The following is a 20,191-nucleotide window of genomic DNA, read 5'->3' as shown; positions in this document are numbered from 1 at the left end:
ACCAAAATACCCCTCCCAACAACTAAAAAATAACTAGTTTTTAGGGTCTTTTGGGCAATTGAATTATTTTCAATTCCTATAAATAGCCCTATCCTCCACTATTTTCAATTCCTACAATGATCAAAGTCAAGAACAATAGGTTATTAAATTTATTTGATATTTTTTAGTAACATTTTTTATTTTCATTTTGTAACTATATTGTATTTTTATATTTTATTAATTTATTCCATTTTCCAATTTTCATATTTCATTCATCTAACCATTGTATGCTTTGTATCATTCAAACTTAAATGAAATAATAGCCCTATTTTTCTTCCAATTTGCTATTCACTTTGACTCTTTATCTCTTTGACTTCTTATTTGGTTAACTACTTTTTTCATTTCTTTGTTAGATTTCTTATTTTTTCAAATAGTTCCCAAAGAAAAGTTAAATATTTTAGTTTTACTTAGCAAAGAAATAAAAAAATAAAAAATAACAAAAAAATAAAAAAAAAACACTAGTCTGACCCAGTTCATCCCATACCCAAGGCCCGGCATGTGGCCCAAGCCCACAGCACGACCTGCAGCCCGCCCAACCCAAGTCCATAGTACGACACGGGCCCGCACGGGCTTGGGCCATGGGCGGCACAACCTAGGACAGCCCGTAGGCCGGCATGGCACGACCCATTTACCCTTCTATTCACTACTCACTAGCCCATTCTATTTCTCTACATCACTCTATAATATGATTAATATCTAGAGGTGTAAATCAAGCCATGCCGCCCGTGGCCTGGTATGGCTTGGAATGATTTTTGAGTTGGCCCGGTCCGGCCCAGCACAATGGTTCACGAGCTATGCCGGGCTTGGGGTTTCAGGTCCGCGGGCTAGGCCAACACAACACGATATATATATTTATGTGTGTGTGTATAAATGTATATATATATATATATATATATATATATATATATATATAAACAATTGTTTTCTATTTTATTATACTATTTTATTTAATTATTGTATATATAAACAATTGTCCTCCACTATTTTCAATTCCTACAATGATCAAAGTCAAGAACAATAGGTTATTTAATTTATTTGATATTTTTTAGTAACATATTTTTTTATTTTCATTTTGTAACTATATTCTATTTTTATATTTTATTAATTTATTCCATTTTCCAATTTTCATATTTCATTCATCTAAACATTGTATGCTTTGTATCATTCAAACTTAAATGAAATAATAGCCCTATTTTTCTTCCAATTTGCTATTCACTTTGACTCTTTATCTCTTTGACTTCTTATTTGGTTAACTACTTTTTTCATTTCTTTGTTAGATTTCTTATTTTTTCAAATAGTTCCCAAAGAAAAGTTAAATATTTTAGTTTTACTTAGCAAAGAAATAAAAAATAAAAAATAACTTAAAAACAAAAAAAAACACCAGTCTGACCCAGTTCATCCCATGCCCAAGGCCCGACATGTGGCCCAAGCCCACAACACGACCTGCAGCCCGCCCAACCCAAGTCCATAGTACGACACGGGCCCGCACGGGCTTGGGCCATGGGCGGCACAACCTAGGACAGCCCGTAGGCCGGCATGGCACGACCCATTTACCCTTCTATTTACTACTCACTAGCCCATTCTATTTCTCTACATCACTCTATAATATGATTAATATCTAGAGGTGTAAATCAAGCCATGCCGCCCGTGGCCTAGTATGGCTTGGAATGATTTTGAGTTGGCCCGGCCCGGCCTAGCACAATGGCTCACAAGCTATGACAGGCTTGGGGTTTCAGGTCCGCGGGCTAGGCCAACACGACACGATATATATATGTATATGTGTGTGTATATAATATTAATATATTAAAATAAATAATTTTTTTCTATTTTATTATACTATTTTATTTAATTATTGTATATATAAACAATTGTATACATCAAAATTCATATAACATAAAAATTTTAAGATTTTTTTTAATATTTTTAAATAAATAGCTTTGGTCTGGTCCACGGTCTAACCTGACCTGGCCTAAGGCTTGGCCCACAAATCAACTCGACCTATGGAACGACACAGGCCCACGGGCTTAGGTCATGGGCTATGTCAGGCCAACCTCCCAAAATATCACAGGAGAGGGAGGCACGGAACGGGACATCCCACGGGCTGCACGCGGTGCCTTTTTATTGCTCTACTAATCTCTACAACATGGTCCTATATAGACCTGTTCATGGGCCATGTCGGGCCGGGCTTTCACTTTGTATTAACAGATTTTTCTAAGGCCTGAGCCCGAGCCCGACCCTCATAAAAAGCCCGAAGCCCGGGCTTGGGCCTAGGCCCGAGCCCGAAATTTAGCCCATGCTGTTACTACTACTAAAGCGGCTGAATAGAGAGAGAGAGAGAAATTATAAAGAAAAAAATAAAAAATGTATATTAAATTATAAATATATATATATTTCAATAAATATTATATTATTTATATATTTTATATAATATATAAAATACACATTATGTATTTTATAAAATATATAATGTTGAATCCGGCAGCGCTGGGCTCGGGCTGGGCTTTTTTGACAAATCCCAAGCCCGACCCAAAACACAGTCGGGCTTACTGTGTTAGGCCCGAGGTCAAGCCCACGGGCCTAATTACATGACCAAGCCGGGCCGGGGTGTGGGCCGGGCCATCGGTCTACCCGGTCCATGAACATGTCTAGTCCTATATATGCAAGTGCTGACTTTTCTAGAAAGTAGAAACACAAGAGATGAAGAAAAACAGAAACAAGTTGTTGGAAAATAGTAAAGAAGGCAGAATATTTAATATATTCAAATTTTAAAATATATAAATAATATTTTAAAAATATTTAATATATTATAATAATTTCATTCAAAGGTCGGTTGCAAGGTGGAGACTTCATTCCATGGTTTTTAAAAACGAACTGATGAGCGAACCGTTAGGGGTCTGGTTACCGGTTCGAACGGTCAGACCGTTTGACCCAAACAGCCTGCCCGTTCTGATAAAAAAAATAGAAAATGATCAAAACCGTTCGAATCATTAACCAACCGGTTCAGCGGTTTGCTGACCAAAATCAATAGTTTTGGAGGAAAAAGCAGTTTTGAAAGAAAACGGAACCGGTTCCCAATTTTTCTGGTCCGGTCCGATTTTGAAAGCCATGCTTCATTCCCCATTTCATGGCGGAAAGGGGAAAATTGCTATCCTTAATCAAACAAGTCCAATATTCATCTTCAACCAACTAACCATAGAACTCAACCACTACAATTTAAACCGTTTGCTCAGGTTGAAGCACAAGCACTCTGAACTCCACTTCGTCTTGAATCAATCAACTAATCGACCATTAAATGGTAGAATGGGAAGCATAAGCACTTTAGGGGTGTCAATTAGATTGGATTGGGTCCAATTCGATCTTGCTTCAATGTGAATCTATTATAAATGGATTAGGTCCAATCCAATCTCATGAATATTTTGAACCATTTTGGGTCGGTTCAATTTAATGTTAGGACCGTCAAATCTATTCCAATTTATTTTAATTTAGATTGGTTTGCACCCAAACCCGATCCATTGACACCTATATTCCTATCTTGTATTAATGGACCAGATATTGGCTCAATCAAACCCAATTCAATATAAATTAATTCATTATGGCTGGATCAGACCCAATCCAATCCAATAAATACTTTGGACCATTAAGTCTGGAATGGTCTAATTCAATATGTTTTGTTGATCCATCCAAATTGATTTTGGTTTGGATGGGGTCCAATCCAAAACTGGTCCATTAACACCCTTAATGTCTAGTGCCCTCTCTCCTCTAAGGTTCAACAACAAAAGCGGGAACGGAAACCAGAAAGCCAAAGCTAGGAGTGTACAATTGGGGTTCTGTTCAGTTTTTTATTTGGTTTTAATGATTAATAAACAATTAGTTATTAATCTTTAGCCTAGCTTTTAATGAACAATTAAAGCAACTACAGTCATTTAATGAACAGTTGAATGACTAATTATTAGAGCAACTACACTCATTCTTCACAAACAATTAATAAATAATTAATAATTAATCTAGACTTTAATACTCTAGTTGTTTAGAGTCTTTAAGCTATTTAATTAAAATCTGGAATAAGCCCAACCTCCCAAACCACAATGGAGAATTTCTAATTGATCATTAGCCATTGAAAAAGATAATAATTATTAATTAATAAGTATAAAGTATTAAATAGAATATTATATATTTAATATGCTTAATTAAATACAATCACTAATTCGATTTTCGGTTCGGTTCAATTGAAAAGCTCAATCAAATAAAATCGAAAACCGAAAATCAAAAACCAAAAACCGAATTTATAAAGAAACAAAAACCAAACCAAACCAATATCTAAATTAACCGAACCAAACTAGCTTATTCGATTTAATTCACCGCATTTGAACACCCCTAATCAAAGCAGTCGATTAGGGTTTTCTTTGCATCTTCTCATTTTTGTCTTTTATATTGATTGACTGCCAAATTTATTATTTTAGACATAAACTATTATACAAATTTTAAGAATGACATAAGAAAGCTACCAAGGGGGTACTATTGTCTTATTATTAAATATTTATGGGTTCCGACTATGATATGAAAAAATTATGGTATCTGAAAAATTTTTGACCAATCAATTGAAATCATAAACGTGGTAGCGTATTATTTATCAAAATTCATGGGTGAATTTTAATTGGTCAAAACTCTTCCCATACCATATCTTTTCTACATCATAGATTTAGTGTGGATTGAGTCGGTTTGAGATATCAGTCCCGAATTAATAATTGGAGCACAAAATAAGGAACCGAAACCAATCGAATAAGACAGGTGTCGGTTCAGTTAGTTTGGTTTTATTGAATAGACTCAACCAATGACAATCCTATCTTGAAAAGGATACTAAGAGTCTGTTTGGTTCGAGGGAATAGGATCCTGAAATCGGAATGAATCCAGAAGTTTGGTCGAACGGAATGGGAATGAGTAGGCGGAATGCCATCCCATATGTGATTCCCATTCCACTATTAGTTTCCTTTTTCTTTTTGGACAAAAACCCCTCCAATCGAAATTTGAAGCATTGGTGGCTTCACAACAGATAGGTGGGTTTCACTTTCTCTGTTTCGTTATTCGTTTTTTCTTACCGATGATCTACTGTGGGGGATTCGATTTATCACCTTCCCTCCCCTGTTTTATTAAGCTTTCTGCTACTGTTAGTGTTTCATTTTGGGTTTTTCGGACTGCCCTGCGGTCGAATTAGTTGATCTTCTTTTTTTCGGGTTTTCTTCTTGTTTTTTGTTTGGTTTGAACGATTTCAGATTGGCCCATCCTCACCAGTGAGGCTTTTATTTCTGGGTTCCTTTCTATTCGATTTATTCAATGGCATTGTTTGTTTACACCGGAACTCCATCTTAACTGACCTGCATTTGCTTCTCAGATCGTAGACAAATATGTAAAAGACGCTCGCCTACTCATTGCAACCCAGGAGCAATCGGAGATCGCCTCGGTCCTCAACCTCCTCGATTCCGCTCTTGCTCTCTCTCCGCGGCTTGAGTCGGCTCTGGAGCTCAAAGATCGATCCCTCCTCTACCTCCGGCACTTCAAGGAGGTCGCCGACGTGCTCCAAGAGTACACTCCAAGTTACAAGATGGTCTACGAGGAATTGTCCCTTTCCTCCGATAACTCTTCTCAGCAGCTCTCAAGGGAGCAAGTTAAGCTCCTCTCGTCTGACAACTCATCAGACTTTGCAAATCATAAACCTTCATTCAAATGCTTCTCTGTGTCTGACTTGAAGAAGAAAGTCATGGCCGACCTAGTGGAGGTAATTTCCTCGTTTATTTCTCCATCGATTACCATTTATATACTTCTTTTGTTTCGATTGTATCCTGATTTTTTGCTCGGTTCATTCAAAGTTCAAACTGAGACCATTAGAATGTCTGATTTTTTTGCAAAATTATTGTAATTTCTGCAATTTTCTGATTTTCTTGTAATTTCTGCAATTCTTGCAAAATTTCTAGTATTTTCATGCATTTTCTGAATTTGCTGCAAAATTATTGTAATTTTCTGTATTTTTTTTGCAAAATTTCTATATTTTTTGCAATTTATGCAGATTTTGAGTATTTTCATGCATTTTTCTGAATTTGCTGCAAAACTATTGTAATTTCTATATTTTTCTACAAAATTTCTGTATTTTTTGGTATTTTCATATATTTTCTGCTTTTTTACTTTTATTAGGGACAAAATTGAAAATCATGGTTGATTCCAATTCCAGTCTCTTGATGAATCAAACAGCATCAATCTGAATCTCATTCCAATTCCTGTTTGAACCAAACAGGTAGAGGTAATAGACAATTTCGATTCCCATTCCAATTCCGATCACGAACCAAACGGACTCTAAGAAGCTTCAGCAAACAATCTTTTTATTTTCTTTTTTTGGCTGACCAACATACTTTGGCAGTCTGGAATTTTTATCAAAACTGCTTATTGGCTGTACTGTATGGGTGGAGAATAGCTACCTTACAAAACCAAAAGCTACTGCATAGAAGCCCTCTACAGCAAGATTTAGCTGAACGCAATGGATGATTTGTACGTCGTAGAACCAATGATAAGATTCATTAGTAATAAAATATATGGGACCCATACCTTTCGTAGTGGGGCTTATAAATTATGTGAAACTTAGTCATTAGTTTCACAACCTGTTGAACAGCAATCCCAATTCCTTTTGAACAGTTCTAGTCAGAGAGAAGGATTTATGCTAATAAAAATATTCTCATTTAATTTTTATGGCCTTGACGTGAAGCCAACCAAAAAGCACTTTTGACTTGTATTGAATGTCATGAACTTTTCCTCCTGTTCTTGTTCAAATATATTGGATTCTAATGACAAGAAGAAATTTGTATGATAATTCAAAAATGAGATCCAAATATTGAATTCCCATTCCAAAATTAGTTGCACAGATTTCAGAAACAGGATCTGCTCTCAATGAATACTTCCAATAAGCCTTCCAACAAATTACTACAACACATCAGGAATAGAAATGTTTACAGAATCCGGATTTGATCCTCAGCACAATACATTTGAAACATCTTCTGTATTTATATTTAATTTTTGGGTAAATATCTTAAACGATTCTTCTGGTTCAACTAATTGAAATCGACGAAAAAGACTATTTTACCTTTTATTTTTATTCAAATTTTCAAAATAAAACGTAGAAAAAGGAAAAGAGACGTTGGTTCATCAAAACCCAGTATGGTATAAAAAAGAAGAGTTATCCCTCTTTTCGCTAGTTCTCTCCAAGCCTCAATCTCACTAGAGACACTGGTTCTCTTTTCGCGGGTTTGCTGGTTCTCTCCGAGCCTCAATCCCTCTTTTCAAACCCAGACAGTGCTGGTGCCGGAGACGCTGTTCTGAACCAGCGAACCAGCCGTTATGTGGATGCTCATTTCGAACCTCCGGAGACATTGGCCATCCATTTCCAACCGCAAGTAATAGATGCTGGTGCCGGAGACACTGTTTCGAACCAGCTGTTATGTGGATGCTCGTTCCAAACCTCCGGAGACGTTGGCTGTCCATTTCCAACCGCGAGTAATAAATGCCGGTGCCAGAGACGCTGTTCCGAACCAGGGAACCAGCCGTTAGGTGGATGCTCATTCCGAACCTCCAAAGGCACTAGCTGTCCATTTCCAGCCGCGAGTACTAGAGCTGACTGGAATGAAGAGCCGAACCAAACGGGGAATGAAGAGCCGGAAGGAAGTTAAAGGTTTTAATGGCAAACAAAGATATATTCTTGAGTTGCTTGTGTGGAGGGGAAGGAGCAAAGGAGCAAGCATGTAGAGCAACAGTAGTTTGGCTAGCGCAGGTCCCTTTTCCTTACGTTCGGGATTTCTGATCCATGTGCTTGTCTTTTTTGTGACAAAAAGAAAATTGAGGGTAATTACTTTTTTTTTTTTGGATTAAATTGAATCCAAAAGGAAAAATTGGAGATGCCGGGTAGTTTAAGAAATTTACTCTATATATTTTTTATACATGAAAAATGTTCCAATACATAACTTCAAGTGTTGTGATGATAATGTGAGAATCAAATCTGGATTCCTGTTTAGATGCCAGATTTTAGGCTCAGACTTTGAGATAGGCCCATTCAAATTTTGGCAAAATTTTAACCTGAGCTGAGTTTGACCCTGGAATAGGTCTAATTAGGATTATAAATTTCACATGTCATGTACTTTGCTGGTCCAAATTCTATGCTTTTTTTTCGTCCTAGCCACATGGCATGCACATGCCATGAGAGAGATGGGGAGATGGATTTAACAAAGAGAGATCTGCGTTTGGTTTATGAGAAAATTATTGAAATTAGGAATTCTGTGCAAAGTCCTCAAGGCATTCTATGAACTCTTTTATAACTTTTTTCACAGTTTTCCAAATGATTTTCTCATAAACTAAAAGCAGAGTTGAGAATGAGAAGAAAAATGGAGGCAAAAGGGGCAAAATAAATTGATAAACGAAAGAAAAAGGTAAGAAACTCTTAAACTAATAACATATCAGGCGGGATTTGTTGATGTGAATGGTTTTATTTTCTAAATAAAAAAACTACTGAAAACACTAACAGATGTTGCAGTTGTTTTGTTCTAAAACAACAAAACCATGTGTCAAACTGCAAAAGATAAGAAATTCTTGGTGCTTTCTTTTAGATTTTGTAGAAAGAGAAAGTGAGGGTCATAACTTGAATATCAGACTTTACGAGAGAAAATGTAAATACACTTAAAAGTAGCATCGAAATTGCAAATTTTTCCCTCAAAAAGGGGAAAAAAAACAGTCCAGATTCTTTGGGGAATTATTCCCACTTTTATATTTATAGTAGTACAAATATAAATATAAACTGAAAGAAGAGATTTCCTTATCATCTCTGACACTGTCAGTCTTTAGATCTAAAAGTTGAAAAATCCCATAATTGGCCCAAAAAAACAGAAAAAAAAAACCCCATAATTTTCGATGTATGGTTTGAACTTTGAGTAATCCGGCCTTATACTGTTATACATACCCAACTTGCTCAATAATATTAATTAACAGGTAGAGTCAAACTTTAACCTGCTGAAGAAGAAGAGATTTCTCTTTTAGTCTTCTCTCTACCAAACAAAAAGAAAAAAGAGAATCCATTCCAGATTTTCTTGGTCTTTGGGGCAAATAAACAGTTGGGTTATATGGGTGATGTGTCAAGTTATAATAACTTACTTGTGAAACTATTTCCAACTCCCAACTTTCTAACAATATCTAAATTATAAAAGCGGGTGACTGGGAGAGGGCCAGGCTGTCGAGTGGTGCAGTCGGTGAGCTCCAGCTCCAGCCAGCCAGCCTCTCTCTCTCTCTCATGTGGGTAGCCTCTGCCACTCTTTTGTCTCGGCCGACAAGCCACGCTTCACCCTTCAGCCTTCTCGGCACTCACCACCTTTAATCACACTTTACTCCACTTTTCCTTCTGTCCATGCCGCGTACAGCGTGCCACCACCGCTTATAAATAATGCTTGCAACGGGTGCACGGGCCTTCTAGATGAGAAGAGAGAAAAACCCAATTGGGAGATCGACCGAGAATGGCCACCGGAGCTGCTTTTGGGTTGCTCCAGTGCGTCTTCTCCGGCTGCATGTCTGACTGCAGCGCGGAAATCGAGCGGAGGCCCTACCACCGCAACTGTGGCTGCGCGTTGCACAAGTCTAGAGGCGATTGCTCCAAAGGGTCTTCTGGAAATGGCACGATATCGTTTCCGGCTCGTCGGACGTGGAACCAGAGTTTATTGGTCCTCGCCCATTCTTCTTCTTCTTCTTCTTCTTCTTCTTCTTCTTCTTCTTCTTCTTCTTCTTCTTCATCTACTAATGTAATTTCAAGAGGGGAAAGGAATCAATTGGAGGCTTGATTAGTTAGGCTAGGTGCCTCCTTTTTTTTTTTTTTCTTTTCTTATCCTAGATTTGTTTCTTCCTTACAATGAATCTGAAAAGCAAACCATCACAAAGTTGTTCTCTACTGCAATTTGTTATTTTGATGTTTGATTCCATATTATTTTTCTGTTTATCGACCAAGAACAAGATGTTTAAGCTGTGACCAACTTGATCGATCTTCAATGATCAATTTGTACATTGATCAGAAGCCTACTGTTGCAAGGCGTATGTAACTTCCGGCAGAAAGGTCAGATTTCTTTGTTTTTTTCCTTGCTGAAGGAAAGTTAGAGTCGGGGTGATCAAATGCTTTAGCTTTAATTTAACCGGGGAAATATCTACAGAAATTGATCCGATTTTGAGATGGATCACCGATTTGAACTAGCCTAGGAAATGGGAACAGGAGGAATTAGGGGAAAGCTAGAAACGGTTAGAGAGGAGGCTAGAGCATAGATGAAGATCTATTATTTCAATATTTTATCAGTTAAACAATAAAAGCAAGACCATCCTTTATCTACTGATTACATTTGGCTAAAGCTTATAGAATTTGCAAAAGCTTGGCTTTTCCAATAAATTCTGTGATTTAGTCCGAACTTTGAATGGAAATTTAGGGAGTAGCTTCAAGCCGAAAAGAGGTGTTCGGCAAAGATATATGCTCGCACCGTATATTTTTATTCTCTATACGGATTTATTCTCAAGACTTCTCCTTCACAAGATGGAGACTGGAATTTTGTATGGCTTCAAAGTTGTGAGGAATTGCCCAAAAATTAACCTCTTATTCTCAAGACTTCTCCAGCAATGAGATCAATGCAATCAAAAACACCATTGTTGAGTTCAATAGTTGTTCGGGTCAACAAGCTAATTTGAGTAAGTCTTCAATTCACTTCAACTCCAATGTCCATAGAAGACTGAGATTTGAAATCGCTAATTGCTTAGGAGTTACTGTTATGAAAAATAAGGAATTCTATCTCGGCTCTCCTCTTTTCACCCAAGGAAATAAAACCAATACTTGATACTTCATTTTGGAAAAATGTAAGAACAAGTTGAAATCTTGGGAGTCAAATTGCCTATCTCATGCTGGTAGGGAAGTTTTTGATCAAATTTACTATCAATGCTATCCCCACTTATTTCATGGCGACTAACCCCCTCCCCAAGGAATCTGCACCCAATTAAATGCTATGGCACGGGGTTGAATTCAAATGAGTCTCATATTTATTTACAAAGCTGGAGTAAATTTTTGAGAACAAAGAAACAAGGAGGATTGGGTTTCCAAAAATAGAATACCCATTATGAAACCCATGGAGATTCTTAACTGAACAAGGACGTCTTTGGACTAATATATTAAGATTGAAGTATCTCGGTAATGATGAAACCTTTTGGACTATGAAAAAAATGAGTTCTAGTTCTACAATTTGGAGGAGTATGTTAGGTTCAAGGGAGGTCTTGTTAAAAGGCACCCGCCACATTATCTTTAATGGGTGGAATACAAGCATCTATGGAGATCCTTGGATTTCAAATGCTCTTTTACCAAACCCATGATCTAGCTTTACAGATAAGGTGGCCTCCTTACTTAACTCTGTTAATGGTACCTGGAATTCTCAGTTCATCCATTGTGTCTTTCTTGGGGAGAGGATGCGGATCATGTATTCATCCATTGCCAAGCTGTAAGACCAGTTTGGTTTGGATCTTGCTTAGCCATGTGCACGGAGGAAAAATCAGACTGGTCTCTTCTCGATTGGATGTCCTTTTGGTGGGAATAGAGTAGAAATAATCCAACGGATGATCTTGGTCTTTTCAGTAAATTTTCTATAATCCACTGGCACTGTTGGAAGAGTAGATGCAAGAAGGCAATAGAGAATAAAGCTTTCAACCCAGTTGAAACTATTTCATCGGCCCATACACAGATTGAGGAGTTGGCTTCACTAAAAAGATTAATGTTGATGGTGCAAAGTACAATCAAATGATTAGCAACCATTGTAGATGGTCTCCTCCCTCTCACCCATTCTTAAAGATTAATATCGATGGTGCAAGTACAAATTCTTTTTCTGGCTTGGCATTATCTTGAGAAATCACACTGGAAGTTTTGTGTTTAGTAGAGCCATTTGCATGGAAATGATGGATCTTGACATTACTGAGGTGCGAGCTTTCAGAACTGGACTCCAAATGGCGAAAAAACTCCACCTCTCTCATATTCACATTGAAGGAGATGCGCAAAAGATAATAGATATCCTGTTGGATGCCCCTCGAGATGTCCCTTGGCGACTTCACACAGTTATTGCTGATTGTAGGAATCTTTTGCAAGAATTCCATTATGTTTTAATTTCCTTTATCCCTTGTACAAATAATAGGCCTGCCTATGTAATTGCAAAATTTGCTTGTCATATGTGTAGGATCACTACTTGGTCCTTACCTCCTGACTTTATTATTCTTGTACCGGAAGAAGATTTGGTGCAATGAATTTAGCCTAAGGGATGTTTCAAAAAAAAAATAATAATAATAATAATAAAAGCAAGACAAAAAGATATATTTTTTAGTCTTTTTCCCTGTTATTACAATTTACAAATCAAACTTAGTCTTAAAGAATCATGCTGTCCAAAAACTAAAATAGATGAATGATCAATTGAGCAAAATAAGGTTGAAAAGTAAGATTAAAAGAAAAAGGAAGTATATTTTGGTTTTGTGTAGAAGTACAAAAACTGAAAAAGGAAAAATAAAGCATAAAGATTACTTACTATTTGGTAAAGTTTTCCTAAAAACTATAAATGGAAATGTTATTTGATGTCAAAAAAGGCCATTTTAAAATCAACTAGGCAGATTTTGAATACTTGAATATAAAGAGGACCCGGTGGGTACAAGTTTAGGAAAATTTTTGTAAAGATTTTATTCCACATTGCTTAATTGTAAGTAAAAATTAAAAAAAAAATAAGTGCCCATATCAATATTTTTTCAAGAAAAAAAAAAAAAACTGAATTGTGTATAAATAAGCTTCAGTGTTTGTACTATCAAAGCCCAAAATACAAAGTTCAGCTTTGTATTTCATATTTATGATGTTTTCGAAAGCAATTCCTAACAAATGTTCAAAACACATCTTACTCAATTTTGTTTTTCACAGCCTCAAATTCAAAAGCAAAAAAGCTCATCCAAACTAAGCCTAACTTCTATAACCATTGACTGCCACTGCTCCCAATTTCCTACCAATTGATCAATTGGGTTTTATCTCCTGCCTCTGTTGGCTAAATTGACCTAGTATCAGAAAGGACTTTGTTGGTTAAGCTAAATTGTGCATCATCTTAAATTCTCCTACCATCCTTGACTAGGTTGCCCCACCTAGCTTAATTATTCTCCTACATTTGCTGGCTGGAGTTCACATCAAAGGGTGGTGGGTGGTCCACCTCAGACCAGGAGGGAAAGTTAACAGTGAACAAGAAATAGAGTCTACGTAGTCCATTATTAGTGTGCAGGTTGTTCTCACCAAGGTTTAAAATATTGATATGCCCGATATGCCGGTAGGGGTGTATTGGGCGAATTGATACATATTTTGGTTGCTTTTTTTTATTATTTTTTTTGTAACCGGTTTAGGAGGGGCCAGTTTAGGTCTCCTCTATCCCCTGAACCGGTCAGACCTCCGATACATCCACTGTAGGGGCATATCGGAGGGGGTCCCGGAACGATACGTATCGGCCGATACAGGCCAATATGTGTTAATACTTTGAACCTTGGTTCTCACCATGCATTCTACTCTTTTCTCTCATGTTCAACACAATGTCCCTTGACTCCGGCGGTGAAAACAGTTCAGTTCAGCCTCCTAACCAACATTGTTACCGGAGATTATTTTAAGTATTCATTTGAATAACAAAATAAGTGGCAAATAATCATTTATTGGTATTGGACAAAAAAAAGGAATAAATAACTGTTTATTTTCAAAATAAATACTTGAAAAAACAGTCTAGGGACTGCTTATTTTAAGCACTTATTCCAGTTTTTTAGTACAAAATTGTCCCCATCTTTTTTTCAAAGTCCATTGAGTGTTCTCCATTTGAGTTCCAACACAACCAGAAGCAGCGACAAACAATTCCACGCTGAAAAATCGTTTAGGTTCATAAATATCTTCTATTTGTTTCCACTTTTTTGTAGTGTTTTCAAAACCGGACTAGACCGGACAGTTGGACTAGAAAAATTGAGAACTAACATCTGACAGGTTTCGTTTCACCCCAGAATTACTTTTCGGTCAAAAATCATTGATTTGATCAACAAATCGTTGACCTGGGAGGTTAAACCATCGACATGGACAATAGTTTTTGGCTGTTTTTTTTTTATTTTTTATTTTTTTGCCAAAATAGACCATCCATTCAAACCAAATAGTCGGACCATTCAACCCAGAAAAGGCTCCAAGAACAATTCCCTGTCCAGTCCAGTTTTAAAAAACTTAATTTTTTTGTTCTATTTTGAGCAACAGCTATAATTATCATTGTCATAAATAAAAATACTTATTGGTTAAGCAGCTCACAAAATACTTCAACCCAAACAAATAGTTAGAATAAGTTAAATGGTTTGGGAATACTTATTCAAATAAGTATTCATTTCAAATAAATACTTATGAACTCAAATCACTTATTTGCCAAATATAACCCCACTTTTCTCTTGAGATTATCTCAAGTCAAGTCAAGATACAGTTGGGCAAAGACAGATCACTGTCCAATACAACTGTTCTATGATACGTGGGGTCTTTTTATTGGATGGGTACATCCTTGAGCTTAAGCTTTTGATTTTTTTTATGGAAGTATTTTGGTTGAATTCAGCTTTCTAATGACAGAATCTGCTTAAATTATATTTCCTTTCTTCCAAAAAAACAAATAAAAAAGAATCTGCTTAAATTGAAACCCATATGGTGATTAGCATTTGCTGATGTAGAACAAAATCAATTTAAAAACGAGATAACATGCTTAAGGCAAGAGCACTATAGCCTCAATGTCACAAGTTTTTTAGGGGTGATCATTCCTGGCCCGGCCCAGAAATCCTACCCGACCCATCCTGTAAATTGTTGGGCCTGCGCCCAGTTTTTTATGTGCAATCCTGGCATAGCCCACAATATTATATAATATTTATTCTAAATATATAATATTTTTATGTTGTAATATACCATATTGTGAATTATATACACTTAATATTATATATATTATATGTTATATATACAAATATACTTTATTTTATATTAATCATTTATTATTTTATATAAAATATAATTTTTTAATACAAGTATTCATGAATTGACGACACATGTCAACACATGAGTCAACTTAAGTATGAGAATTGTTCTCATTGAATAATGTAGGACTTATAAAACTTAATAGTAATACTCTCTATTGAGTTTTGTTCCATGTCCCACATTGCTCAAGAATGGGAATGAAGGCCTTACCTTCATCTATAAATAATGTTTTTTTTTCATGTATTATATAATTTAATTTAAAATTTTTCAAACAATTAATTTTTTTTCATTAGGCCCAAAAAGCTTGTAAGCCCTGCCCAAGCCTCTATAGGGTAAAATGCCTATAAATTTGATCAATTACTCTTTGCTTTAAGAGAACATACTTACACGTTGGCCCTATTTTTGGTACATGTGATGTCGCTTCTACCCCTATAGGTATAGGGTACAATGCCATGTTGGACCAAGTTAGTGATAGTTTTAAGGCATCGTTCATTTTTTGGGAAGTGAGGGCAGTTAAGTTGGTGGGTCCTATAGAAAATAAATAAAACCACATTCATATTTTGATAATTAGTGGGTCCCATGAAAAATAATGATTTTCAAGTGACTCGTTTACATGGGCAAATAATACCCTCCCGAGACTTGGGTAAATCACTTACCAATTGCGCCAAAAATTGTTAATACATAATGAGACAATATTGTCCCTTCAATAATTCCACTTTTTGTGATGTTTTAAAAATAGACCAAGATCATCCCAATGGGACATCACATCTGCCGAAAGTTTGCATATACACTGTGTGCAACCCACAACTAGTGACGGGGGTTGAACGGGTCAACGGTTGAACCACTTACATTGAACGATTTTTGACAAAATCAACATTTTTTTTACCGAATGACAGGTTGCAACAAAACTAGACCCAAAATCATGGCCAAGTGATGGTTCGAATAGTTCAACCTACAAGCCAATGACGGGTTGAAAACACTTTTTTTTTTGGATAAAAATCATTGTACAATTATACATGAGAAATAAAAGAAAGGGAAAATTCCACTTTAGTACCCTAAGCTTTGGAGGTAGTGTCAATTTAGTACCCAAACTTTTAAACGTGTCACTAAAGTACCCAAACTTTAAAAAGTTGTCAATTTAGTCCCTACCATTAATACAGTCCCTCAATTATCGTGATCATATTTGCAATTTAAAATTTTTCAAAATGTCAAAACTACCCTTGAAAATATAACACTATTCATTATCTTCAACCTTCAGACTGAATCATAATAACTATAGTTGAATTAACTTGATGAAAGAACAGAAGACGTGAATTGATGAACTCGAACACATGAACACTGGTTTACGTACAGTCGGACCCATCAACACTTGACACATGAACACATCTTTGTTGAAGCAAACCAGGGAAGCCAACAATGGGGAAGTGCCACCGCCTCTGAAGCTGTATGAGCACAAGAGTGAAAGCTTAAAAAGTTAAAATGTATGCTTTCACTTTCCGCCAGGCGCCAATCGCTTAACCTGCGTAGTTCACCACAATTGCATATGTGGCCTCTCGCCTTCTTTGACAACGATGTCTTCGGTTGTTTTTCCATCGGTTTCCCTGTAGATGATATCTCTCAGCGCATCGGAATCCTTAAAGAGCTGTAATTCGTTGAGTTTTACGGGTTTAAGGCATGGAATTCGAAGCTTTTACTCTAAAAATCTGGACAAAGCTATAGTCTCCATGAGCGTTTCAGTTGGATCCCAAGAGAGATCTGTTTTCTTTTCCTTCACTTGGAAACTGAGTCTGGTTTAATTGATTGTTTTTTCTCTCTTGTTTGAAGTTCAGTATGGGATCTCTAAACGGTACCAGCAAATTCATCTAAGCAGCTGAAGCAAAGTTGGCTCCTGTTAAGAGGTTACTCCCTATGGCCTCCTGGCTAAGGTAAGCAGGTTGGTATTAAGTGAAGCCAAGGGTCTCAACTGAGCTCAGAATCATTAAAGCAATGCAAGCCCATTACCTCATTATAGGAATTAAGAGAAGAAAATGAAGTTTTACCATAGAAAAGAAAACAATTAATGGTTCTTTAGTTTTTTTACCAGCAAAGCCGGTAGCCAGCTTTCCATTACAGAACCTCCCTGTTGCTCTCTCGTCCTCAAATTTAGAAGTGTCACCGATAATGCAGGACCCAATGATTGCAACTACAGATTTGCTGAAATGGAGGGGGTGGTTAAAGATCTGATACCAACTAAAAGAAAATTAGATGATAGATGAGAGGCATTTTTGTCTTTTTATATAATACTTAAAGTTGGTTAATGGTTCTGGATCAACTTGACACTTTGTGAAAGTTTAAGTAAATTTTCCTAAAAGAAAGAAAAAAAAAAACTGATAACTGTACTTATCCGGGCAAGTATTTTCCAGATAAGTGCATTTACCCAAAAAGCACTTGACCAAATAAATGACTTACCCAAATACAAACAAGGCCTACAAGGCATAGCCTTGAGGCGTGAGGCTTCTACCTCGTAACTTAGGTCAAGGCGTAGTAAGCCTTTGATAGAAATAAATAAGTGTAAACCTCAAGCTGGCATAGATTGGCGAAGGGCACTTTTATGGGACAAATAAAAAGATTCGAATGAAAAGCTAATATTAGGCCAAAATAGAGGCACAGGATCAAACCCTAACCAACTTCAGGCTCTCTGTGGCAAGGACAGTGAACTTCACGTGACCCTGCTCCATCCCCATCCCTTAATCGCCTGTAATGTATATATAATACGTAATAGTTACGTACTAATAAAAGTCCAACCTCAAACGCTGAATTGCAAAATATTAGCACCTCAGATGGCCAGATTTCCTTCATGGGACTATACACACTATCCACGTGTAAATTCAATAAAATTATGTATAAGTTATTACTCTTAAAAGGAAAGGCTCCTTAGGTCAAGTTTTCAATGGTTGGTACATTTAGCAGGATGTTTCATTTCATCTTCAACAAGTTCAATACATCGGTATAAAACCAACTGAATGGGATTTAAGGTACAAACTGTGTCAATGGCAAGCTGATCATAGTCTTTTTCATTTTCTGCCGTAATTCCTGTGACTAGTGTCCGTAGAGGTAGAAGCCACTCTGTGTAGGCTTTGTTTATGGCCTTGTTATCCAGCACTCCTGTATAGTTTGCTTTTCCTGCAATTCATAGATAAACGTGGTCAGAGATGCATTAAAAGCAGATGATGTTCTGCAGTTTATGCAACACCATGGTCCTAATAGCCAACATAAATTTTGCAATTCCCAATTCCTACAATAGCAGTATTTTTTTTCTGATGGATACAATAGCAATAATTTAGTGCCCCAAAAGCTACCCAACCAGCACTGGGATTATATTTGCTTAGGTAACAAGAAGGCTTTCACAGCCAAGGAAACTCAATGGCATCACCTGATGGCTTTGGCATAAGCTTTGGCAAAATCGGCAATGAAGTCTACATAACAACTTCTCATGCAACATAAAACTTCATCTTAGTTATTAATTTGTAATAATTTCAGTCTATTCTCATGCTACAAGCACTTTTTAAGAAAAGGAAACCAAAATGCTTTTATTAAGCATAGAGATATACAAATAAAAGAACCCAACAACCAAAGTAGAGAACATACACTATACCACCCACTACACTCAAAAAGTCAAAACTGCATATCAGTCATACACAAAATGCCTCCTTTCAAAAGACAGAATCTTCAAGAGTTGGGGACATAAACGGGTCTGTACTGCAAAAACCCTCCTTGTCTTTTCTTAAAATGGCATGACACTAATCCAACTAGAGTAACACGAAAATCCATAACTGATTACTTAAAATATGACGAAATACAAACTTCACCCTCAAACATTCCCGTCATCTTAACTTCTTGCATTTATTGTGTTTACCCAATAAAACATAAGTTTCATTTAGGTTTCAAAACATTGCTAATAATCTAGCCATCAATTAAGCACAAATATCCAATAAAAATCAGCACTCCATAGGAGAACCAATATAAATAATCATATTAACTTACAAGCATGTGTACAAGGAAGCAATATTGCATCCCAATGAATCAATTGTCTAAAAATAAATAAATCAACAAAATATAGTTTAGAGATGGTTTCCCTTTTTTACTTATCAGAAACTCACAACCTTGTCATTTACCTGTTGATTCCATAATCAATATATATCTGTAGAGGTTGAGAGCAGATAAAACCTGTGCATATGATGAAAATACATAATCAGAAGAAATGAAACAAAAAATTAATATAAACCTCAAGCAGCCAAGTGCTCCATCAATATTTAATAATGACATTTAAAAACTCAAATATAGACACAGAGAAACTATATTGCAAATGCCAGACATCAACTCGAGACCAAACCTCAAGAAATTCTTGAAAAACCTCTTAAAAAAAAAACCCAAAAGGCAAATGCCATTGCTTGATTTAGTTGTAGAATCCTGGACTGACAAGTGGCAACGAGATCTGAGTTTCAGAGTGACCACATAATGCAAATAATAATAATAATAATAATAATAATAATAATAATAATAATAATAATAATAATAATAATAATAATAATAAATAAAAACAAGGAAAGGGAAATGCTGGAGGTTACAATGACTAATCCACCTCTGAAGACCCTAGATATCCAGGACCAACATTGGGTTTTGGCCCTTTAAATCTAAAAGGCAAAAATGATGCAGGAGCATGCGGGCCGGAGTGTAACTGAGCTTAGTAGCTGATTCATAGCTGGACAAGTTGGTTATTCATCTTTATTTTCTTACTCCTTAAGTTATATATCTTATTTGGAATTTTATAGTTGGTTATTAGAGTCGGTCTTTTATTTTAAGTTGAGTCACGTGACTGTCATGTGAGCCACTTAAGTTGGGGTATTTTGGTCAAATTAGGTGTTATGGTGTCGCTTTGCTTGGAGGCAGCTATATAAGCCTCACATCTTGTTTGTAGACCGCAAGGGGGGAATCTTTTGCTGTATACAAAACTTGAAGGCATATATTATCCACTGAAGTGATTTCAACACTAAAAGTGGGTTGTTCATTGCTCCAGCTTCAACTGCGGTC

At 36.3% G+C, this 20,191-nt stretch overlaps 1 protein-coding gene and 1 long non-coding RNA gene across 5 annotated transcripts in view; one reads left to right on the top strand and one right to left on the bottom strand.

Moving 5' to 3' along the window:
* Window positions 1-4,902: 4,902 nt before the first annotated feature.
* LOC104588522 (uncharacterized) lies at window positions 4,903-10,412 on the top strand. Of its 2 annotated transcripts, none has more exons than XR_733809.3 (3): window positions 4,903-5,093; window positions 5,429-5,812; window positions 6,226-10,412. It is a non-coding gene; the product is annotated as an uncharacterized LOC104588522 (long non-coding RNA). The 2 variants fall into 2 exon arrangements; XR_002022200.2 differs by having other exon boundaries at window positions 4,905-5,093; window positions 6,326-10,412.
* Window positions 10,413-17,983: 7,571 nt separating this feature from the next.
* The window catches only part of ALF4 (aberrant root formation protein), a 60,213-nt gene continuing 58,005 nt past the window's right edge, over window positions 17,984-20,191 (bottom strand). For 2 of the 3 annotated variants that reach the window (XM_010246485.3, XM_088893605.1), the window contains 2 exons: window positions 19,276-19,327; window positions 17,984-18,283 (listed from right to left, as the gene is read on the bottom strand). In XM_010246485.3, coding sequence (XP_010244787.1) covers window positions 18,048-18,283; window positions 19,276-19,327 — 288 coding nt within the window. In that variant the 3' untranslated portion in view covers window positions 17,984-18,047. Of the gene's footprint in view, window positions 18,284-19,263; window positions 19,328-20,191 lie in introns of all 3 variants that reach the window. The other variant, XM_019196158.2, reaches the window with a different exon arrangement.

Source organism: Nelumbo nucifera, chromosome 8 (genome assembly GCF_055504915.1).
Source record: "Nelumbo nucifera cultivar China Antique chromosome 8, China Antique-T2T, whole genome shotgun sequence".
NCBI classification, from domain to species: Eukaryota; Viridiplantae; Streptophyta; class Magnoliopsida; order Proteales; family Nelumbonaceae; genus Nelumbo; species Nelumbo nucifera.
The sequence above is the reverse complement of the archived record's forward strand: the minus strand, read 5'-3'. Positions and strand labels throughout refer to the sequence as shown.